This window comes from Eleginops maclovinus, chromosome 7 (assembly GCF_036324505.1).
Source record: "Eleginops maclovinus isolate JMC-PN-2008 ecotype Puerto Natales chromosome 7, JC_Emac_rtc_rv5, whole genome shotgun sequence".
NCBI classification, from domain to species: Eukaryota; Metazoa; Chordata; class Actinopteri; order Perciformes; family Eleginopidae; genus Eleginops; species Eleginops maclovinus.
This window is the reverse complement of record NC_086355.1, coordinates 19644255-19669639: the sequence shown is the minus strand read 5'-3', so window position 1 is coordinate 19669639 and position 25385 is coordinate 19644255. Positions and strand designations below refer to the sequence as shown.

General features: G+C 40.2%; 1 protein-coding gene across 6 annotated transcripts in view; it reads left to right on the top strand.

Moving 5' to 3' along the window:
- hdac4 (histone deacetylase 4) overlaps positions 1–24286 on the top strand; it is a 141688-nt gene extending 117402 nt beyond the window's left edge. For all 6 annotated transcript variants that reach the window (XM_063887550.1, XM_063887549.1, XM_063887548.1 and 3 more), the window contains 5 exons: positions 9159–9277; positions 9937–10070; positions 18312–18396; positions 18622–18763; positions 19420–24286. In XM_063887550.1, the coding sequence (XP_063743620.1) occupies positions 9159–9277; positions 9937–10070; positions 18312–18396; positions 18622–18763; positions 19420–19459 (520 nt within the window). In that variant the 3' untranslated portion in view covers positions 19460–24286. The remainder of the gene's footprint in view (positions 1–9158; positions 9278–9936; positions 10071–18311; positions 18397–18621; positions 18764–19419) is intronic.
- Positions 24287–25385: the final 1099 nt, after the last annotated feature.

Genomic DNA, 25385 nt, shown 5'->3' with positions numbered 1-25385 from the left:
TCCTAATTTGTAAACAATCCTCTCCTAATGTAACACATGTACCACATCAATTGAGATATGAAATGCGTGTATATGACTGATAAATGAACTGCCTTTGATCTCCTGATATTTTGCAACTACTTATCTGAAAATGATATGAACTATATTGAGTTACTGCCGTTCATCTTCAAGAGCTTCTGTTACTTCAACTCATCGCCTAGTGACCAAGCTGCTGCGACAAGCTCAACGTCTAAAGTCCTCATTGTGATCTGAGTGAGAGTACATAAAAACAAATGGTCATTATTACATAACAAACTATTTAGGAATGCCTCGGTGCTGTTGCGCGACAGTTAATTTATGTTTGCTTTCAATTCAGTTGTATTTTTTTCTTTCAAATGTAGCTAACTTATTTATGAGAGGATTAAAAGCTTAAAAATATTGTCTTTAGTCAACCTGTCTCCTCTTGAAAAAAAGTAATTCTAAGGAGGTATGCAAGCTCAGTGGCTTGTGTCTCACGGCTCCCTCTCCATGGCGTCCAAAACAAAGCCTTGAAGGATACCATTTTCAATTCCAGCCTGTCCTGCATGGAACTTCATACAGCTAGAACTCATTGTCATGCCCTCAGCACCGGACAATTTAGACCGTTTATCTAAGCCATTCTTGGAAGAGCAAGAGTCATGAACTGATGTTTTTTTGATACTTTTGAAGTGTTGTTATTGAATCTGCTGACATCCATTTGACATACAGCAGCTGAGGTACAGACGACGTCTGTCATGGCGTCACTATGTCATTTTCAGTTTGACTTGCCGAAGCCGCCAATATTGTTGTTCTCAAATATTGTGTGAAAAGTTTTATTTTTCATTGTGACTAGCTGTTCAAAATGTCTTTGTCACATTAACAAACGGTTGTCGATTTCACGAGTTTTTTGAACTAATCTACCTTGTTACGCAGTGTTAAATTTGTGAAACCATTGACATCTATTGTTACCATTGTCAATTGTTTCTTATTATTCAACTGTCTCATTTTTTTACCTCACCCACCTCTTACAATTTTTCCTACTGCCATCCCTGTTCAATTTCAGATGTCCACCAGGTAACTACTCGCACCTCTAACGCGACCAGTGTCTTACTGTCACATCGCTTGATGATGGATTCTTCTCAGTGAGCACCTGACGAGGTAGGAAAGGAACACCAGTCCATCTCTCGGCTGCCTGTCTCCCTGTTGCACAAAGTAACCCAGATGCCCGTGTTTTTTGTGTTGAAGGTGGGCAGTGAAGCAGGTGTAGGCTTCAATGTGAACATGGCCTTTACAGGAGGACTGGAACCTCCCCATGGGGGACGTGGAGTACCTGGCTGCTTTTAGGTAAGGCCCTCATATCACATACTATTTTAGAGAGATTTCTCTCTGATGATCCAACTGTAGATTTCGATTAATCATGATGCTAAATCCCTACCCTTAAACCAACCTATCAACTATTGGTCGATGACAAGTTAGCCTCTCATAGCAACGTCCAAATTTTTTTGCGACACTAATTTTTTCGGGAAAATATCGAGGCAAAGGCGTTCAATTCAGTCCCTTATGTTGCAGTCCGATTAGCAAATATAGACGTAATCAGGGTTGAGAGATGAAGTTAACAGGTCATCTCTATAAATATCTGCAAATGGGTGAAAATAAAAGAGAATACAAAGAAGATAGCCAAGTACTCTGAAATGTGCACTTGTGTTTTGTACACTACTTTATCTTTTAAACTGTGTACCTGCATGCAACCAAAGCCTGCTCAAACATTATTTGTCCCAACTGCTTGGACTACAATTGGTAACCGCTTCCAATGCAGGGAAAAAATAATAAAACATGCAATATAAAATAGCCAATGTGTTCCGACATTTGCACTTCTGTCTTACACATCAGCTTCTTTCTAAACCAGCTGCTTTCCATGCAACTAAAGCCTACTCAAACATGATTGGTCAATACTTCTCGATCTACCAATGAAAACTGCTCCCAATTTCCAAATCTTGTTTGGTTCCGGTCCAGTTCAGGTGCTGCGTTCATATTTGTGTATAAGGATCATGCTGTCGATGGAGTGCTCTGTAGTGCACAGTTTGACAAACGATCCATTGGGGGCTGTTGAGTATTAAGGGAGCTGCTCCTAATACCAGGCCTGATTTCTATTGGGTCCACTTTTCCAGAGCTGTTTATAACCTCACACACACAACATACGCACACTTGAAAGGCATGGACTCACCACAGACATGTTCATGTCTCATCTCTGGTTCTGGTAAGGAGCTAGTCTGGATAGGTTCCAGCGCTCTTTGAAGATGAACCCATGTTTCGCCACCGTGCATCCGTCTGGCCCCGAGCCAAACCTTTCAAACCGACAGGCCTCTGTCTTCCCACAGCCCTTCGGCACGCAAACCCCCGGAAGCACACCTCTCTGTTAATGCACCCCAGACCCCTGTGTGCCCTCACTCCTCACTTTTTATTGTTTCTTTCCCCTTCATCCTCCTCTCTCCACACATGTGTACATAATGCACTGATGACAACCACCTAATATATGTATGTCATACGACAATATTTATAATCCATCCCTGAAGCCAGTAGCCGGTGCAGTTTGCCTCAGACACAAGTTTATTTTCCAGTAGTTTCCATCTATACATTGATGCACATTATTATGAGTATCATTCACATAAATGAATATGACCTTTTAACACATAACCCATAACAATAACAACTACATTTTATGTAAAAAAAATCTAACGAACGTTCGAGGGGTAGTATCCAGAATACTGAAATAATTCCTAATAAAATTCAGTGTTTAAAATAATTTGAAAAAAGCATATGGCCTGTATGCTAATGGTATTTTTTATAGTTTAAATCAGTATCGAATTTAATCCAAGAATGGATTGTATTACGTGGCTAAAAGATTGAATAAATATAAATCTAAAAAATAGTGGAAAATGAAGACACGCACTTTTAATCTGATGATGTTCGTCTACAATTCTTCAACAAAGTTTGGCAACGGTTGCAGAATAACGTTCCACAGCTTTCTCTGCTGTCTCTGCATCTCTAGGGCCACAGAGGCTGCCATTAAGGGCCACACTTTAGGTTAGATTTAAACCAACATTTATTTTTCTGACTATGCTTTATTTATTAACAATCTGTCCTGTCCTCTTATTACTGTAATAATAACAGTAACTGATCGCTAATAATGGGCATGTCTGTTTTTTCTGCAGTTGTAGATAGATTTGCAGTTTAAACGTGTTTATTACTAACCTGTAAATGTGTTGATGATAACCAAGTATTCAGAGTTTCAGTTCCCATGTGGGCCAACAAAAACAAAAAAAAACAGGTTCCTGCAATTATAATCATCAAACTTAATGATTCCTAAAAAATACCACACCTCTTTTCTTGTAATTGAGACTTTAAACACTCAAGTGTCAAACCCAATATGATAAAACTAATGACATCTTCAGGGTTATTATTGTTCAACCTTTGCAAAGCCAGAGCCACAGAAAGTGTTGTAAGGCTTTTTTCTCTGGCTGCATTTTACTCCTTGCGATGATGACTTTGAATATCATGTGTCAATCTGGAGCGCCCTTTCAAGTCTTGCAAATACATTATGTTGGAGTTGGTTCATCTGTATTTGAGCTGATATATTCATATTTAAGGTATGCAGTGCACTTCAGTTAAAGCAGCCCACTCTTGCTAACATCAAATTCTAAACACTTTTTCCTACAGTAGTTTTAGTATGTTTGGCTGCATGCATGTGGAGAGGCTGTAACTGTGTTTGTTTGTTCTGTTTATGTAATTGTAGGTTATTAAATGAAAATTATGGAAGCGGAAGATATAAAGAAAATCAGAACGCCAGTTTTGGGTGTGTTTCACCTCGGACCCTGGCGCCATTAATCCCCCGAGGCTGTAGAAGTATAAGACAATTCATAGGCCCCACAGGACAGCAGCAAACCTGTCTCACAGCGCATAGATCTAACACCCACAGACACACACACACACACACACACAAAGTTAACAAATGCAAAACACAAGCTCATAAAAATGCAGAAAATCCTTGTTTCCATGAATGAATAAACACAGATGCACAAATGCTCGCACATGCAGCTTTTACATCAACGGGTTTCCAACAACATGTGGACAGACACCTGATGCACACAGCCTCTCTTTCTCCTTTAATATCATTGTTTATCTGTGTGTTGTGGCCCTCTTCTTCCTCTCCACCCCGTCTGCGGGATGGGATGCGTGCCTCGCAGCCGGCACCTTCCCATTCCTCCGCTGGCCTGTGCCACGTTGCATTTGCAGGGGATCAATTCTGAGCCTCCAGAAAGCACAGAGAAAAAAGATAAGAAAATTGGCCCTAATGAAAACCAGAAGCCCCGTCTCCCTCTCCCTCTCTCTCTCTGGCTCTCTTTCTGGCTCTCTCTCTCCTCATCCTCCTCCCTTCACTCCCTCCTTTGCCATGAACTTGGAAAGAGGAGAGAGGAGGAGAATTAAACTTAATTCAAACCAGCTCTCCGCAGCGCCAGATGACAGGGCTTTGAAGTGTAAGTGTGCGTGTGTGAGTTTTTCACTCTCTTATTCTCTCTCTCTTCTACGGCTCTCCTCAACTTTCTTTTTTTTTATGAACGGAGAGGAAAGCCTTGAGGTTTGCAGTTTAACCTTTTGTTGACCGGTTTGCTGCTGCTTCTAAAGGACGTAGTGTATATTTTGTTTTCAAAAAGGCCTAACCTGGCCCTTTAGTTCTTGGGTGAGGATTTATTTCTCCACAACTTGCTGTTATTCCTTTGCACAAAGGAAACTCAAGATAACATGTGTTTACTCTTTTTTTAAATGTTTTGAAAGGGCCCTAATATGCATTTTGGCCCTTTCCCTTTTCTTTACTTTGTTTGATAAGTTTTAGTGCTTGTTAATGGTCTGCAAATGCAAACATCAGAGCTGGCTGGGCTCTGGTTTCAGACAGAGGGTGAAAAGAGATGTTGTAGCACAGGCAGTATGAGAAGAATAAACAACTTTTTGAACATGAAAGCATGAAAACATGTCACAGTAGAGGCAGAAAATAATGTCCCTTTTAACTTATTGAAGTGATAACATATAAGTTAGAATATTAAATAACTACTTTCTTCTACTATATATATTAACATAAAACCCTAGAGAAATTCATACTTATCTTACATCTGTTTAAAAATATGAAATGCTTATCTGCAGCTTGTGGTCCACCACCAATGCCACATTTCAGCCCTTTGCTCCCCATGTTAGAAACCTGGAGAGCATTGGATTTGAAGGCATAATCAAGATGTGGAAAAAGGATAAATTAGGGACTAGATTAATCACACAAAGATGATAGTCTTTAAAAGGAAGTTTTCCTTGGCTCAAAATATTACCCCCATGCCAAGACCTACTGCGGTAATAAGCGGTGTGTGCACATTTGTGTGCACTTGAAATCCTGTTGGATGAAAATTGCCAAAAGCTAAATGCAGCCATCAGGATCAGAAAAGCAGTAATTAGTCGGAGCAGAGCACAAACAGAAAAAAGGCACTTTGTGGGGTTTAGCCTTGTGAAGTTAATAGACAAATGAATCCAGTCCGATTTTAAGGAAGGCTTGATGGGCGAGGGGAGATGGTACAGGTGTACAGTATAGGGGGAGAAGCTCACAGTCTTTTTTAATATATGTTTTTTTGTTAAATGAAATGCAAGGTCCTAATGTATTACATTGCTCTTTTTTGTTCAGTTTATCGACAAGATTTCTCTCACCTACCCTCAAAAACACACTTATGTGTTTTATGCTTTTTGTGGGTTTTACCTTTCCTGTAGACTGTTATATAGGTTTTTGTGCATGTTGATAGTCTGCAAAGGACTAAAATCCCCAAATTCCTTTCCCAGACACTACCCTCCTTCCTGAGATGCCTCCATTGGACTCCTTTGTTTACCTCCGTAACATAGTGACATCACTATGAAACACTTCTGCTTCTATTGGCTAGTACTGCGATATATTTTAAGTCAAAGCTAAGGGGCAGAACATCTCTGAGTGGTTGACCAATCACAACAGAGCCGACCAGCTAACCAATCAGAGCAGACTGGGCTCTGGTTTCAGACAAATAAAGAGCTTTCTGAACATTAAAGTATGGAGACATGTCCCACTAGAGGCACAAAATACAAATATGAACCGGAACATTTCAGCATGCACATTTTTTCAGCCATACATTCTTTCAGGTTAAAATCCCATATACATATATATACTGTGTATATATATATATATATATATATATATATTATATATATATATATATATACATACATATATATATATATATATATATATATATATATGACCCTGATGATGTCAGGCTTGGGAAGCTGTAAATTGTCGGACCGAAGTGTTTTTGGGGCCATGCTTTATGGATCTTGACGACTCTTTTTAAACTGCCTCACAACTGCGACTCCTCAGCTGATACTGACACATGCACCTGTTGCTAAGTAAACCAAACAATAGTAAACAAAAAGTTTACAATACATGCTTTCCAAAGTAATTCCACGAACAGAAAGATCTAGGTGTGAGAGCCAGCATCGGTTTAGATTGCAACCTTTTCAGTCACGATGCCCCGTAGCTTTGCTCACTCGTAAACTCTCCCCTCCCTTCATTAACAGAGAGGCTTTTTCATCTCCACATACATACCCTCTGATTCACACACTTAGTCTTCACTAAAACCACTAGTTTTCCTTCCTGCCAGCCTGCTAATTCATTACTGTGGTTTTTATTTCCTTAAATGTTAGGATGTTATTCCAAGGGAAGGGGCTAGAACTGATGACACCGGCAGGATTCCTCATTGTGGCCAAAGCTGTCCCTGTTTGTGTTCAAGTATAGAGGAGGGGGTTTAGGGGAGGACCTCAGCTGTTAAAGTATCCTTGGCAGTCAAGGTTTCCCCCATACGCCGTGTGTCAGCCCACATGCAAGCCTGTGGCCAACTCCCTTTAGTGTGGGGTCTTTTATGGACCAAATGTTAATGGGCCAATGATGTGTGCAAATGTAAGTTATTGAGTAAGAGAGAAAGAGGGGGGAAACCTTCAACACATGTGATAAAATCTGAAACTACAGCTAAAAGGTGTGGTCGTTAATTTTACTTAATTGTGTAGTGTGTCTTGTTGACTCCCTTTAGAGCTCTTGAACTGATGGAATAACAAAGCATGGTAATGCATAATGTAAACGTCTTTCATCCAGTCATTTATGAACACTAACTCGGAATGATGCCATGTATTCTTTTAAATTCCTCCCCCTAGGTTTCTCCTCTTCTTTCATTTTCTATTTATATATTGTTCCAACTCTCTTACTCAACTTTGTTTTTCCTCCTTCCTATTCCTTCATCTTTTGACATGACGTTTTTCTCTGAAATATTGCCAGATGCACGCTAACACACTGTGACGCACGCACCCAGTGTATCCTTGTCTGTCTGGGACTACCAAAAAGCTCCTAATACTACCTCCCGCTCTCCCTCAGACAGCTGTGTGTACGCATGGGTGTTGTGTTGTGGCTGGGGGTGTGGTCTGTGTAGTTAAGGGTTATAGTTTGGTGGTAGAAAAGAGCTGGAAAAAACGGTGGCCTCCGGAGTTCAGGGCACGCTGCTTGCCCACAGCTGGCAAACCATCACCATGTTCCTGAGGTCACAAAGTACAGAGGACCTGCGACGGAGCCCTGTGGTACTCCGTCACTCGCAGACCTCAGCAAAACACTGCTCGCCCAAATATCCCAGACCCCTGGATAATTCTGAGTAGACTATGAGCAAATCAGAGTGAATCACTGGTTTTGCGATATGGGAAGTCTATAACTATTTAAATCATGCTAAACCAGATTATCATGACACATCATACTTTTATACAAAGTAAACTTAGCCTCTAGCCGGCCAATCCAAGTTAAGTGATAAGTCATTACAACTGATTTGAAATTCAAAGATACCCTTACTAAATACAGAAAACCAAACAGTCATTTTATATCATTCTTAAAGAAATACTTATATTTTCTTTTCTAGAATTGATTTAATGTCTTTCATTTAAAAGCAAGTAGTAATGTCTACCTCATAAATAAGGTTTTATGAATCTATGAAAGTTTTATCAAGCTTGTATAATTTTTTTGTGATGTGATCTAATCCTGTCGAACACAAAAATCTTATTATGGTTGATTTTTCTAATAGGGTCATGAACCAGACTTAGTTTTCGAACCAAACTTAGAGTGAATCACAACACAGTTATACTGTAATTGGATTTATGTGTACGACACATTGCGTACAACCACTTCCTCCCTCCCAGCTGTGTGTTAGAGGAAGGTTATACACAACTACACTCATTGACCACACCTATGTAGGGTCAGAATGATTGTGCAAACTTAACACACACACGCATGCAATTAAATCTATCCTTCTCCTCTTTACTTTAATATTTTGCACTATATTATTTCCTTCAAATTTACAAGCTCTCCACTTAAAAAAAAGAAAGACTGTTGTCATTATAAAATATATAGTGATGAAATATGTTAAATATGTGTTTAAGGTTAAATTGATTTGTCTTGAAAGGTACTAACACTTAGTGATGCTAAAAGAGGCAAGGACCACAGACATGTACTGTTTCCCTCTTCTCTTCACTTCTTGATTTTGTCTGTATGTTAAGCTCTGATGAATTTTTTTCTTGAAAACGTTGCTCTTAGGGAGCAGTTGTATTTAATGTATTCTAAAGCAGTTCTACTTTTTTCTAATACCATGTTCATATATGTATCTTAACAACAGCTTCTGAGTTTTTCATTCATGGAAAAAAAATGTGCAGTTCAAATTCCAAGCTAAACAACACATTTTGGATCAGTTCATGTTTGGTCGTGGCTCAGTTCACTTTTCATTCAGTCAGCCTATTAAAAAGAAGTTGCACTTGCAGCTGCAACAATATTAAGGAAATACAGCAAGACTTTTTAATAGGCTTGATTAAGAAGGATGTGACTATCAGCAATCTTTCCTTTAAAGAGGCCCTATTATGCTTTTTGAGTTTATCCTTTCCTGTTGTGTGCTATATAGGTTTCTGTGCATGTTAAAAGTCCAGAGGGAGTTTTTCTCTCCCACACACTCCCCCCGCTTATATAAGCATATACAATCTTACCTATTAATATTTATTTTGTTGACATTGTTTTTTCCTAGGACGGTGGTTATGCCGATTGCCAACGAGTTTGCCCCAGACGTGGTTTTGGTATCTTCAGGCTTTGATGCGGTCGACGGACATGCTCCACCCCTGGGAGGATACAAACTCACAGCCAAATGTAAGTGCTCACCGCAGTTACCCTGTTAATCATTCTCTGTTTACTAAGCCATACATACAAATTAGCAAAAATAACTTGCATACACATGTTAATGCATGAGTCTCACGCATGTCGTTAATATTAGTTTGACTGTGCAATCCAACAGAAACGACAGACACACAAACACAAGCCCCCTGTGTTTTTTCCTTCTGACTTGAGACCTTGGCATGCCAGCAAAGAGCTTGTCTTGAATCTCAAATAAGAGCAAGGGTCTTGGTAGTTAAAGGGGTGATATGGGTGGTTAGAGAGGATTGCAGGAAAAAGGAGTATGGGGAGAATTTAGGGGAGAAGAAAGTATGTCCCCATGCATATATCAAAACTCCCCTCCTCCTGAAGGAAAAAAGATCAAAGACTGTGACAGAGCCTAAATGCAAAGCCGCGTTTATTAAAATTAAACCTGGCTCGTATTATGGTTTGCATTTTGGCCCCGAGTAAATCCACGGTTCACTCTCTTCCTCTCTCTGATGCAGTCACCCCTTTTCTCAAGCCTCCTATTTCTCTTTTTTTCTTTGATCAATATCCAAAAAGGAAGTTAGAGCTTGAACAGCAGTGCTCATTCTTTTTTTCTCCCTCCCTTTCTTTCCCTGCCCTCTATTTGCTGTCATTTCCTGTGTGTCCAGGCTTCGGCTACCTGACCAGGCAGCTGATGGCTCTGGCAGGCGGTCGCTTGGTGCTTGCCCTGGAGGGGGGTCACGACCTCACAGCCATATGTGATGCCTCCGAAGCCTGCGTCTCTGCCCTGCTTGGCAATGAGGTAAGATGAGAGCCAAGAGAAGGAGGGATATATTTCTATCAAAATAACCCCTAGCAAGGCACTAAGACTAGACAAAGACATTTGAAATTGTGGAATGAAGTTGATGTGAGATCAAGTATGGACTGATGTTTATGATGTGAGTATTCCAAACATAAAAATGTAGGGCCTGGTTAATCCCTGCTGCTTGAACTGCTATATTACTTTTGTACTGTTGTTGTTTTTCCCTGAAACCGTAAATTATTTTGATTGTACAAGATCCATGTAGTCAGTTCTAATTAATGAAACAACCAGCGTTATTAACAACCACATCCGTGTAGTTATTATGTTTGATTGCTTTGAAGTCTACATGCAGGCCTTCAAGCAGTTGAAAAGCATCTGGTTTATTTGTCTTGTCAGCGTGAAATTTTTAGATCACTCGACTTGCTTCTAATTTCTAATCCTGGCTACATTTCCAGAAGCACATCAATTTGAGTTTGAAAGTCCTCATATTACAAATATGTGAGTGAGCATAAAATTCTAATTAAAATGCTTCACATTCCTTCTTACTCTAGAAAAAACGCCTCTTGCCTTAAAGGGGCCCTATTATGCTTATTTTTAACATGCCTTAATGGTCAAAGAGGTCTTTATTTTTCTTATACTGTCTGTGCTGCAGCACCTCTTTTCACCCTCTATCTGAAACCAGAGCCCAGTCTGCTCTGATTGACTCTCTTTCCGTCCCTTAGCCTATCACCTCCAATGTGTATGAGCGCTCGTCAATAGAAGAGTGAGTCTTATGTATTGATTCTATGTTACAGAAGTTAACAAAGGATTCCAACGGAGGTATTTCAGGTAGAGGGTAAGTTCCAACTGGGAACTTTGTGATTTTAGCTTTTGCAGACCATTTACATGCAGAGGAACCAATATAACAAATTAGAGAAAACGGAAAGCTATAAAAAGCACAATAGGGCATCTCTAAAATGTTGTGTCCACTGATTGGGTGACTTACATTAGATCAAATGATTCCATGAATGAACAATTGAGAGAAGATGGCAACGAAAATGACTTTAACCGCCAAACACAATAAGGGTTCAGGATAACGATTTGATGGACGTGTTACCTAGATATCTCTGAAAACAGTACTCTTTTACATGGGCCAAAACCATGTCTTCCACTCAGAGAGGAAGTCAGTGCAACACACACACACACACACACACACACACACACACACACACACACACACACACACACAAACACGTCAGAGGGAAAGGATTTCCAGGCAGAAGGTTAATTGTGGGAGTGTGTCGGTTGGGCGGTGGAACAGAACAAACATCGGCACTCTATGATTCATGGCGCTAAACAGAGTAGCATCTCCTCAAAAACGCCCACTCTTTTCTTACAGCTAATGGAGAGCTGGAGTGCTTTTTTGGACAGGTTGCTCAGACTCTTTTTCTCCCTCCATTATCATAGGTCCACAATATCTCAGTCTTTATATTTTTTAAAGGACTACTGAATTGTGGTATGGGATGAAGATTATGAAGCTTTAAGGCAATAAAAGAGTTTGTCAAGAATGGTTTGTGCCTTCTTGTGTCTTTAAAGTCCACTCGTAATCTGTTGCTTTTTTGTTCACAAAACCAAAAGAAATCACTTTTATTTTGTGACGTACAGCCAGATAAGAGTGAGAAAGCTCTTTTCTACCTTCCCTTGCATTTCCAAGTTATTTTTCTTTAGTGTGTCTGAAACTGTTGTGGGATAGATGCTGTGTTGTCTTTGGCTTGAGGGATTGGAACTCTCTGCATCCTCAGTGATTTTGCTGTCTTCATGTGATTGAATGTTGCTAGGGTCTATCCAATTCATTTAAATGCTAAAGAAGGATGCAAAATTCCCAGACATGTTCGAACAGTGCACATTCCTTGAATCCCATTTTTTAATAGTAATAAAGTAAAGGAAAAAAATGGTGATTTATGTGGCAAAAACAGCTCTTATGGATCTCAGCCATGAAAGTAATCGTCACCAAGTTGACACCAAAAATGCCAAGTAAATAATCACCACACATCAAGATTGAATAAAGTACAGTTTTGCAGTATGGTTAAAGATTGATAGTCTTGCTATTGCCTTTGTTTCAATATTGCCTAACTTTAACTCTTATTAGATTGTACTCCACATTTCAGAAATATTCAGAAAGCATTCAACGATCCGTTGCACAGAGAGAACAGTTGTGTATTTTAATCTATCCAATGGAAGAAATTGTATTTCAGACTTACAAACAAATCAAGCTTATGTGTGAGAAAAGTTAGCAACTGGATTTGTTGATCTCTGAATCTGTCTCTGCCTTGTATAAGGTGGTATCTGTGAATTCCTAGAACTGTTTTTCCAGTCCTGCAGACAGCTAGAGCTATAAATGAGTTCTTGGAATCGTTAAAAGTCAAGAAAAAAACGACATGGCGTTGTTCCATGTGGATCTTGGAGTGCGTGCAAAACAAACAGAACAATAAAGAGGATCACATTAATAAAGCTCAGTCATTGAGACCAACCATTCCATTGTGTTGTGTAAGATGAAGAAATTGATCAGACGGTTGATCCATGGAAGAACTCAAAAGTGACACTGGACATAAAAACACTATGACATGCCAAACCTGTGAAGAAAACACAGAGGTTTTACATAACAGAGGAAATGCATGAACTTGAGGCTTAATCCAATAACTTAACTCTGTTTACCTGCCCACTGATGAATCAGTGATGAGGTTATTCAGAGTTACATTGCCATTACAGCTGGTAAGGATTCAGGGATTCAAGGACAATCGGCAGGGCGGATGCTTTTAGCTGTCACGGAGGTTTGTGCTTAGGACTTCCAGTTCGAAGGACGCTCTCTCGTTACTCTCAGCATAGCCTTGCTACAGAAATAATGAAGTGGATCAGGGGGTTCGCTTCTTGGGTTTCAACAGCCTGCAGAGCACCGGCCTCAGCAGGGGTTTGGTAGGAGGTCACTGGATGGGTGCCATAGGGAGCCGAAAATTTGAAAATAGGCAGGAGGCAGAGAGCGTCGATTGCCTCCGCCTTGCAGGACATCCCTCTCAAACTCTCACCCGGGTCCCCCACTGGTACACATCTGAAGATGGTTACCCTCACACCTCTTCGAGCAAGGTCAGCCTGGGCATAGGGATCAGATTATAAAAGGAAATGGAGGGCTCATTTGAAGTAGGAAGGGATGAACCTATTGTAATAAAGCAGCTGCTCAGAGAACAGCACATATGCAGGTTTTGAAAGAATGGAAAGGTATGGAATACAATCCTTTTAAAGATAACTTGTTTCAGAACTAAATTCTTGGAATACATCATTCTCTACATTAAACACCAACCATATAAAACTTCTGGATAAAAACAACCACAGTTTTCAAGTGCCAACTAGGATGTCTTAGCTTCTTAGAAAAGGATTGTTTCCTGGTTGCTGGAATGGAAACATTGAAAGTTATCATGACAGAAGCCTTAAAGTAAGAGTTGTACAGTATGCCTCATTAGCCAAAGATGTCTTTGATAAAGTGATGAACAACACAAATGTAGATGTTGTCGACTTGAACAACAGACATAGAGTTCTCATGAAATCTCATGCTCCGTTTGACTTTTTGGCAGCAAGTGATTTCAGCTGGTTGAACAAAGGCAGATCATTTACTTGTGTGGAGCTTTGATAACTGATAGCAAAACGAAAGAGAGGCTAAAATGTCCCTGATCAGATCAAAATGGCAGGAAGCAAATGTTTTATCACAATCTCTGCAAAGGTCTCTGTAATGGACTAGGAATGTAGCTGGAAAACGTCAGTGAGGGACTGAGCTGGAGGGAGATAAAAGGACTGACGATTTTTTATTATTTTTTTGCTGACAAATGGCCTAAGATGGCAAATGGAAACAGAATAGGAAACAGCGCTATAGCCTCAGCAACCAGATTGAGAAACCAAAATCTGCACAAGTGGCCAATGAATTTTGGACTTGTTTGAATGTGTCCACTGATGGAGTTATTTCTAGAGGATATATTTTAGTTTTTTGCGTGTGTGTTGGCTCACTGTGAATGGAGCGAATGAGTAGGCTGAGGCATGGGGACCACAGCTGGATTAGCTGCTCAGCTGTGCTTTTGTTTAGAAAGCTTCAAACTGCCTGAGGGATTTTTATTGTCTGGAAGTGTCCATAACTCAAGAGGTAATCGTCACTGTAGTATGTACTGTACCGTTAACCCTAAAATATGAAAGAATATAAGGCACATGGCAGTAGGTCTTGTTGTTTTTTCTACCAGGGCAATATGAATGGTTCGTAAAAACAAACATACTGGATTGGTTTCGTGGCATTCTAAAAAGGCAGCTTTTAGGAGCCTTCATAAACTAGTACCAAAACATCCTAAAGGTTTTCCTTATACCCTCTTCACCTCCTGTGTAGCTTTTACTTCCAGTGTTTTACTGCTTGCTGGTGTGAGAAATATATCTTTGCTTTTATTGGCAGGTTAAGACATGCTTTGCTATAATGAGCATTGGGTTTCCTTTGAAAGCAGCTCAAATTAGCTGGGAAAGAGAGGGATGAAAATTGCTGAATGGACTTTACAAGCTCTTTTATTCACCCCCATCTCTGTAGTGCGTAATCTTGAAGTCTTTTTTAGTTAAATAGCTCATGAATGATGCATTGGAAGCTACACCAGTCAACTCTGAACTCAGGACTAATTGATGATTGCTCGCAAACAGATGTTGGCCCGGTTCGAACCACGGTTGTTAGCAATTATTTGATAAACAACAGGCTAATATGCTAATTGGTACCAGCTGTCAATGAGGTTACTCGGTGTGTTTACACTCCAGTTACAGTAAGACGCTCGACTTCACCTGTCTCCCTCAGGGCCTGACTATTCTCCACCAAGCTCCCCCGACTACAAGGCAAACCTACACCCCTTCGCGAATGCACACAATACACATCATTACCTTGTTCAGTTAGCATAACATAATCAACCAGTTTTAGTGACTGCCAACATATGCACATGGACACAACAGTAAACAATGGATGCCTTGTGCACCGCTCTTTTTGCTAAACAAGTGGATTTCCTCCTCTTCCCACTGTTTTGGTTTCGGCCTCCCTGTGGAATGTTTTTACCGGGGCACATTCTTCACTCTTGGCTCATGGCTTTCTGTGTTGGCCAAGACCATGTGCGTTGGACAGCTCTGTCACACCTGAAATAATCCATCTACACAGCGACCGCAAACCATCCTCAAAAGAGTAAATGTATTACATTTGGATGTCCAATCAGTGTTGATGATGTGTATTCGAAAGAAGTAATCAATTCCTCAGTGGGTGCTTTTTTGAAGTAGCTAAATCTTTCATTTCAGTGCATTCAGCGCTGTCATTTCATTTTGTTGGTGGCAAGGAAGAACTAAGACTGGTAACTTAGCTTGTTTGTTTTTTTAGCTTAGCATTAAGTGAGTTTTATTGTCACCCATTGTAAATGTAAGCTGATTTGTTGAGTTTCTCAGTAAGTGAATATTAGTTTGACTTTTATTGTAAAGGTAAAAGGTAAAGGTGTAAAGCTGTAATGCGCTTTCGACAACTATGTGGTTTATAATAAAGAGCTGTTGCCCTCTTGGTTAACACTGGTTCGAATTACAATTTTTTGTACTACCGTCTTTACGTATAGGTTTAAGCTGGGTGTCAGTAGCTTGCGTGCAACGCATCCTGGTATACCTATGCACTGCCAGCACAGCACAGGAGAACTCAGCTTTCTCTGTTAATATAGCACAAACTGATGAATTTATTGCTTCAATCCACTACATTTACCATCAACACTGATTGGACAGCCAAATAAAAGTTGGTGAAATTTCCCTTCAAAGGAACCTCTCTCTGAAAGCCTGCAGCACATCTGATTAAATGAAGATGCAGAGGTCCAGGCAGAGCCAGAACCACAAACCCAAATAAACAGAAATGTCGCTATGGATGATGTGGCAGACAAATGTGAGCTTGTGCGTTTATGTGCAAATGTGTGTTGCCATACCTGCCAGGTGGAGGCCCCTGGAGTACCCTGACAAGAGCCATTAAAGTTTATAAGCGTGAGGCCCAGCTGTCAATCAAGCTGACAGGCTGTGCCCCTCCAACTTTGCTCTGAAGTGAACCCCAGAGAACCCCTGACCCTGCTTTGACAGGGAGCAGGGATAGTATGGGCTTTCTCGGGCTGATCTGGGAGCGGCTCAGGTTATGGTGAGAAGTTGGTGGGTTTTTCCTGAAGGTTGGAGAAGTTTCGACAGAATGATTGATGGTTTGAGTCTCCAGAGTGGCAGGGAGATTTTGGGATGGGAGTGATGAAGAAGTACTGGTCTCCCCCCCTCGGCCACAATCAAAGTAATCCAGACTGGCTGAACCTCTTCGGTTTCTCGAAGATGATCTCCATAGCTGACAGCTCTGGGTAGCTCCCATTTGTACTTGAGTGTTGCTCTTTGCACTCAGACCAAACAAAACTCAAGTGGTTGGCTTGGGGTGGGGGTGATTCTTCAAAATGGGCTGGTAAACACTAGAACTATATCATCCACTTGAGAAGGTAATTTATCAGGTGTGTGTACTTGCAAGTATTTACTTGGTCAACATCTTCTGACACCTCTTGCTGGACCTTGCTTTTTATTGCCAAGAGGCCCTGCACAGGCTTTTGTGAGGCAGCACACAGAATAACACTGACTAGTCAAAAATGGACAATTCTTTGTGCGCTTCCAATGCATTAAAGAGAAGGTGGACCATCAAACAGAAATAAACTACCAGGAAGGTGTCTTTCCAACTTTATTGTTTCTGAATAGCATATAAAAACATGTTTGATTTATCTGACTTATCCTGGTTAATCCCATGTGTTATAGCCAGAAGACACTTTGTTCGGTCCAACGTACCATATTTAATGTTATCGAACAGCATTTGAGAGCTGCCTAAAACTCCAGAAATGTGTAGAAAAGAAGTTTTGTTTGAGTGATAGTTGCAAGGATAAACTATTGACCTTAGAGAGTTTGTTGTACAGTCACAAATCAAAATCTGCATCATATTCTTCTAGCAATTAAGACACTTGCTGGACATTTTTGCCTCTCTTGCCAAAGAGCAAATAACCCAATGTAAATATATGTCTCTGAGCACGCACCTCTGTCCGTTCCTGTGTGCGTTATGTAGCCTGTCGTGCCACAGCAGGATTAAAGTATCCCTCTCCCCAGACTGCCTCTTCCCTTGGCCCCCGCTGACCCCTCCCACACACTATTTGTTTTAATTTAAGGAAACTTCCAGCCTTTGCTAAGTGAGACCGACCGACAATGGCTTTTTTATTTTCTCTCTAGCATTCTGCTCCTCTTGCCAAAACCTTTTTTCTTTCAATCCGTGATCTCTTTACATGTTTCTCAGTCGGTCCTTTATTCCAATGAAGGGTGCTTGTCGTCTGTGTTTGAATGTTGAGCTGAATGGGCCCAAAATGGGATGAGAAAGTGTCCTATCTGCAGTCGGCCAAAAGGGAAATTGAATCATTCCGGGTTGGGAAGGCACGTTTGGGAATAGCCCTGTTTCCTCTGAATTGTGGCTTGGAGAGATTCAGAGACTTGCTCCCTGTGTGTGTGTGTGTGTGTGTGTGTGTGTGTGTGTGTGTGTGTGTGTGTGTGTGTGTGTGTGTGTGTGTGTGTGTGTGTGTGTGTGTGTGTGTGTGTGTGTGTGTGTGTGTGTGTGTGTGTGTGTGTGTGTGTGTGTGTGTGTGTGTGTGTGTGTGTGTGTGTGTGTGTGTGTGTGTGTGTGTGTGTGTGTGTGTGTGTGTGTGTGAGCAAGTAGGTTTCCATGTGTATGCATCTTAAAGTGGGAGACAGTACAAAAGACATATTGTAGTTGATGTCAAAGAGTAGGAAAGCTTTCGCTGGGTGGGAGGAGGTGTGCATCTGCAGGATCTCTTTCTATTGTGTCAGCAGCTTGTTCCCCACCTCTCGGAGTGATTCAACACCGGGCTGTGGTCCACACTCAAAAGTGATCCTTTAAACCAGGAGGGAACCACGTTAGTTCAAGGGAGGTTCCTGCTGTGATTTGGAGCAGCGTTTCTGAACACCTGTCAGTCACATTCAGAAAAACACTGGCTGTATTCAATGCAACTAAAAAAGCCTTTAGACATTTAATGCACCTAGCTGATGTTCCCAGTAGGCATATGTTCAGTGCCAAGTTGTCCACCCTGCAGCAGTTACATTTCAGTGTCTTAACTATTCTCAAAAATGTGCTCAATGGATCTTATTTTCTGTTTGTTTCAGTTGGACCCCATTCCTGACGAGGTGCTTCAGCAGAGACCGAATGCCAACGCTGTCCACTCTATGGAGAAAGTTCTTGAAATACAAAGTGAGTGGATTAGTTCCGAGACACCGGGACAAAACATGCATCATCATTTATGTGATGTTATCGTATTGAATGATATTTGGTTTAGGTTTCAGTTTGATGACTGTATCTGTACATATGATAATTAATATATTCCCGATGTGAAACCTCTAGAGCCTCTCAGTGGACTAGTTGCCCATGATGCCTAGCAGTACTAATCAAGTTTGACTTTGTTCCGGTCTTTTGTAGGTAAATACTGGCGCTCACTGCAGCGCTCCGCCTCAACACTCGGTTGCTCTCTGAGCGAAGCCCTTCGGCGTGATGCAGACGAGGCAGAGACTGTCTCAGCTATGGCCTCATTGTCTGTCGCCAACAAACACATTGGAAAGAGGTATACCGTCCTATCCATGTGAAGTTTTTCCTAATGACTGGTGATCTTTAGTTCACGTTTAAAGGAATCATTAAACATTTGTTTAAATAAGCATATCTCTTTCTTGCTTTGAGTTAGGTATTTAGGTCAGTACCTTTCCTCGAGCATCCGCTGGTGGCCTGGCAAAATCACAGTGCAACAAGACGACTTGTGTAGTCTCAAACTTGAACAAATGAAATCAAATGTGTTAATCAGAGAGATAAAGAGGTGCTATCAGATGTTGTATATTGACAGGGGATTTTATTGTTTGTGCTAAGCTAACCAGCTGCTATCTAAATGTATATGCTATGGTAATGGTTATTTTATTGTTTAACTCTTGTCAGGAAAGCAAAGAAATCATATGACAAATACTTAGTATGAAACAATGACAAAAAATAGTGAGAAATGTTGTGTGCTTTAGATTTGGAGACCCATATATTTTGGTAACAATGACTGTGTACTTTCAAGTGTTGCATTAAGTTTTCTTTTGACAAAGAAAAACAATGACGTAGCCCCTAACTACCTTTCTTATGCACTGTAGATACTGTTTGTTGTATTCTATTTTAATTTCCATTTACACTCCCTATACTCTAAGCAAATATATAATTATAACATTGTCTATGTTATCTTTTTCCCAGGGCTGAAGAGGAGCCAATGGAAGAAGACGCTGTAATGTAAAGAAAAATCTCTAGCCTTTGACCACTCACACCAGTCTTTATCTTTAACAGTGTCCTCATCCAGTCAATTGAAATGCCACTCCTTTGTCGTCGTTGTCGTCACCCCCCCCCCCACCCCCCCCCGCCACACCAACGTGGCATATTTTTATGGGAGAGAACTAGCAGAGCTGACAAAAGTGGCGCTCAATGGAAACGGAACACTGAAGATGAGCGATGCTTTCGCTGATCAGCAGTGCACAGACTGATCAGCAGGAATGCGTTGTCTCTTGGATATAAGTGGATCGACTCAGCCTTCCCGCAACAGCCTTGAGTGCCAGTGATTTTTAAACACTACACAAGATGTACTTTTTGAATGCCAGTCGGACCCATACACATGGTTGTCTACTTTTCCTATTGTTCAGTTTTTTCTGTGCTTTTTCGTCACACTTTCATCGTAAAACCACCAGAGCGAATGTGATTGTGACTCTGCTCTACGGATGAATCATTCCTGCTCTTTTAAGATATCCGGATAATTGGGACAAAGTGTTCACATTTTTTGCCGTATTCCAAGAGGGGTTGAAGATAACTATGGAAAAGGTCAGCAGTTCAAATAACTGACAGTGAAAGACGTTTGTGCCTTTTTTATTTTTCAAACCTGGTGGATTTTTTCTTGAAAGAACTTTGCCTTAAATAACAGTTTTGGGAAAAAGGCCTCTCTTCTCCCCCCACTCCTGAAACATTTCTATCTTGGCAAGACATCCGATGCCTGCATGTTGTTGGCACATAGACCTTGGCATGTTTACCTATATTTCCCTGCAGCCTACTGTCTCTCCCTTTGCCTTTATCTTTCCTTTATTGCCTTCATTTGAATAATGGCATTGTAGAAGGGAGTTCCCAGCCACAAGTTGGAGGTGGTTCACTTAAAGGAAGTTAATGGAACTACGTATCAGATATCTGAGTGAACAGCTTGACGGGCCTCCTTAGCCAATCTTGTGTCATTCAAGATTCCGTTCCAACCAAACTAAACTTCTCCATTACTTATTGAGGAAGCTTAATTTCTCCAGGTTACCGAAAGTTTGAAAAACAAGCTTCTTTTTTCAACAATAAGTTGTCTAAACTAATCAGTTATATTTAGCTGCGTTGGGTAAAAAGAATCATGGTTTGGCTTTTAAAAAGTAAGCTAGTTACGATGTTTAAGTTACGAACTTCAGTAGCGTCTACTTTTACTTTTGGTTTCGCAGAGGAGCCGTCATCCGGACCTCATTGATCAAAGTTCCATGTTTGTTTGGCACATCTATCCATTAAGACTTTATCCTAAGGCAGACCTCCACTGACTTTCTTTAGAAACACTTTTGTAATTCGTAAAAAATATAAACGAAAATAAATTTCACTTCAAACGTAATTTCGGGAGGTGCAGCGGTGCAAATGTGGACCCATTCGACACAGCATTGGAGTCTCACGAAAGGATAGGTACATCTTAATCACAATGCTCTGTACTAAAGCAACAGAACCTTAAGCGTATTCATTCTGTACGTAGTATATACACAACAGTAAACCGGATAGACTTTCTCTGCTGAGTCAAACCGCTTTTTGTACATAATAACCAGTTTCTGGTCTCTGAGATTAATGAGGGAAATCGAGGAATTATTCTCATATGGGCCAATTTGTTGAACCAGCCCTCTCTTTAAGACAACAGTGTCTCCATGGTAACAATGACCAAACCACCTGGGATTTTCCAGGGGGGTGTTCCAGCCCTGCATAGGCTCCCACAGCTGGTTTAACATCTTAAGTCCCTTGTTAAGCACATCTGCTGCCCAAATGTCAAGTGGTGTGAGGCAGGTGTGTGTACATGTGTTCATACACAGTGAAGCACAAGCTGCTTTTTATAAATATTCAAGTGGATACACATATTTTTTAGGGCTCTTTTTCTTTATTTAACGTCCTTTTGTCTTGACCAGGGTTAGAGAGTGGAATCTTCTTCCTCCTGCATCGAAAAGCTCAATTACACCTGCATCACAAATCCGTTACAAACATCTTAATATTTAAGAAAATGAATACAATATTGGCTTTTTTATTTAAAGTTAAAGCAGAATTATATTGGGTTCTATACCGACTATCAAGGCTGCTAGCTAGCTACATTTTGTTAAATAATTTGGGCACATGTAAGCTAGCCCCAGTGTGCAGAGGTGGACTTCCTGTCTGTAGCTGGTCCTCCAACTTGTGTTTACCCCCTGGGCAACTACCATCTCCCACCTTTATCCATGTACAAGCTCATCATGTTTCATGTGTTTTATCAGTGAACGGGAGACAGTGCTGTTATGTTTAGTGTTGTTTACTGTACATAGGACATCTATCTTGAGTATTCCTGCCACACACATTTATCAATGGCTACTTTAGTTGACTCTCTTTCCTCTAATTCCTGTCTTTCTGATTTGGTTGCCATTTCATTGGACTCCTTTTATACTTTTTAAATGTTTTATTTCCTTCCCCCTCTCTGTCTCTGTTACATTGTAAAGCTGACATACTTCACAACATGTGAAGATCCAGACTCTGTTTAGTGGACATCACATGGCTGTGTTTTCTGGGTTTTTGCGGGAGGGGTGGGATGCAATTGTTTGTACTTTGTATAATGATCGACAATTGTGTATTTACTGTCTGTTCATAGTAGATTTATATATAAAAGAAATGAGTATATTATATATTATATCTATACATAATGAAATACTATGATCTTGTTTTTGAAGTTAGTATTGAAAAACAATACTTTCCCTGGGCCTTACTTACGGTGGCCCTCTTTTAGGGTGTAACTGAAAGCCCCGCTGACTGTCCTTGGTTACGTGTTGATTAGCATTTTACTGGTTGTCTTTTTGTCTTTTCACACTGATGACTAGTATTTGGCTTCGTCCATCCCATTGGTACCAGAACACTGTTACAGTAGGGGTGCCATTGCTCTCTGCTCAGCGTCACATGCAGGCACATGTTCCTGCTTTTCCACTTTTTTATGCCTCTAGATACCATTGTAGAAAAAAAAACGCAATTACTGGCCGGCACCTTTCTGTAAGTTCAGGAAAAGCCAGATACAAATTCTCAATCTGGAATCCACTCATCTCAAAAAAGTAGGGTTCCCCGCAAGTCAATGCACTAACAAGAAAGAAAAAGACAAGACAAATGATATGGGTGGGTAAAATGTAACATCGCTATAAACCCTACATTAAATCATTAAATTAGATATGATTTCACATTTCCATTTCTGGTCTAAATATCTTCCTTCATCAGCTAAGGGATGCCTCTTAGTTTCAGGGTCTTTGTTCCCTGCAGCAGCCAATGTTTTCTGTCCTCAAATATATATTTTTTTAATGTCTTTGTCAAACTGGAACATGTATATGAAAATATATATGTTTACATTGTCATAAACTTATTTACATCTTCTAAAACCGCAATCAGACTTTCAAATACCACATTTATTGTTTGTTCATAATTCCTTTACTGATTGAATATGGCCTCTACTGGCAGTGTGATGCTCTTAAATCACATGTCCATAAATCACCTCAACTGCATTAGTTTCCATGACTTCTGCAGATGGCCAGACAGGCCACAGTTCACACTGTTTTATTCCTGCTTGTACAGTATGATCTACTACTTTGCAAATGTACAAGAAAACAAAGGAAATAGACAAAAAAATAGGAATAACACTAAGTACAGAAAGCATGCAAGCATTCTATGTTTATTTAGTATGGTTTTAACTCCTTTCCATTTAAGCTATCTGATTTTTCCCTTTGTCCAGTCACCTTCACCAAAAACGTGTTTGTGAAAGATTTATTTCCATGACTTTTTCTCATGTTATTGTCAGACATCTTTGCCTTTTAGACATTGATTTCTATAGGTTGATACTTTTTTTTCATTAACCCAGCCCAGAACATTCTCAGAAGCGTTGCTCAGCAGTGCCCGTCACAGAGTTTCAACTGCTGCGTGCTTTGGTTTCTCAAAACGAGCCAAAACCAGCACCGTCTGTCCTCACTGTTAGCCTTGACACAATGTCCAGTAACAAAGAGTAAAAACATTCCATTATGCTATAATTTCCATTTATTAGGAGGGGTCATGTCTTTTAGTTTGAACCCCTATACTTCTGACTTCATTCCTCCTTTCTCTCTGCATGATCCTAACGTCTGCATGCACCACCCACCTATCTTTCTGTCTGTCTCATTCCGCATATCAGCACAAGAGATCGAGCACTGAAGGACATTAGTACTTTCACTGTATCCAAACTGTCTCTTTTACTGCTTTCTTCTTTACGCCGAGGAGGAGTTTGGGTGCTTTCCATGTTGTGCTTTTACCCGTAGGATATGGAAACATGAAAGACTTCTGTTGAACATTTTACAAAAGAAAAAAAAAAATATCTAGCACTTGTAACACAGACGATAGATTTTATTGTATTTATGTAGAAAAACAAATTGTTTTAGGGGGGACGCTTTGTAAACTGCGACGACAGAATGGACATTTTTTTTCTACTCTAAACCAGGCAGGATGTGACCTTGGTGGACTCTTGGAAGACATTTTTTGTTCTTTGTCACATCTGGAATTTTATCAAAGGGCTCCATCCAGGTGCCTGGTCATTGTTACGGTTGTCCATTCCACTAAATACGCCAGTTATTGCTATGACCACTGTGGTTAAAAAAAACAAACAGTTTTAGGTTTACATATGTATAAAATGCATATTCTTTTTTTTATCAGTTATGTTTTTGACTTGTTCCACCATTGTTAAAGAAATAGTACATTTTCTCGGGAACCTTTGCTCTAACATGTTGTCTTTGACATCTACGATATAAAGTATTGTTTTGGAAAACTGCAATGTCTGTTTTTTATGTTAATACTGTTGGTTGTTGGCTTTGATTGCAGGAAAAAGGGTTATCTACTGTGATGCAAACTTGTCAGATATGGTGGCAAAAGAAAATGAAAATAGATGCAGCAAAAGGCCCCCAATTCCAAACTGACCCCTATCCACTTCCACTGTTTGCATTTCGCATTGAGGGTCCGCCACATTAAGTGGGGAGAGGGAACGGGTCAAGCCATCCAATAGCTTCGGCCCTGACTTCACCTGCTGCTCTACCTGAGCATGTGCAACTCTGTTCGTGTCCTTCATAGAATCGGATGTGAACAATAGCACTTCCATTCAAACATTTACTGGCAAAAAAAAGAGACGTTTAATATTGTCACTTAGATTCTCTATTTTCCTATCACGCCACTAAGCGCCTTAAACAGACATTTTTAACGTGTTTTCTTGGCTTGATAGAAAAATAGAGAAGAAAGTCACAACATTGTTAAAAAACTGTGCCTGGACGGCGTCTTTTCGACTTGGTTGCCTATCTGTCACTTTAGAGGCTGGCGCCGTGGGAATAGTAGACCTTTATACTGTTTGGACTACATACAACACCAATAGGTGGCCTTTTTTTATAAAAACTAAATACTGGCTCTAACAGTAACTTTAGAGTTACATGGTTTCTAGTTTTTTATACCCGTGTTTAGTTTAGAAAAAACGGTTGCTCATTTGAAGTTTGAAGATTGGGATTTTTTTCTGGGACTGTTGCAAGAACTAAGGCACCTCATTAACATCAGATTTAAAACCAAAAGAGTTAATAATGCAAGACCTCTCTGTCTCTATAAGCCTCAAACTGTCCATGTGCACATTGTGTTCCCTTTTTCATTTATATCTTGGGAAAGGGTTTTGTACTTAATTTATTTTTTACATCCGACCAAAGTTATAATTCTGAAAATAAAAAGTCATAATAACGACTGTTGCAAGAACTAAGGCACCTCATTAACATCAGATTTAAAACCAAAAGAGTTACGAAAAATAAACCTACTAAAGTAAGATATTTTTCCATTTTTAATCCTTTAAATCTTCAGACCCAAGTGACAGGATTTAACTTGAGGAAATGTATCAGACTATA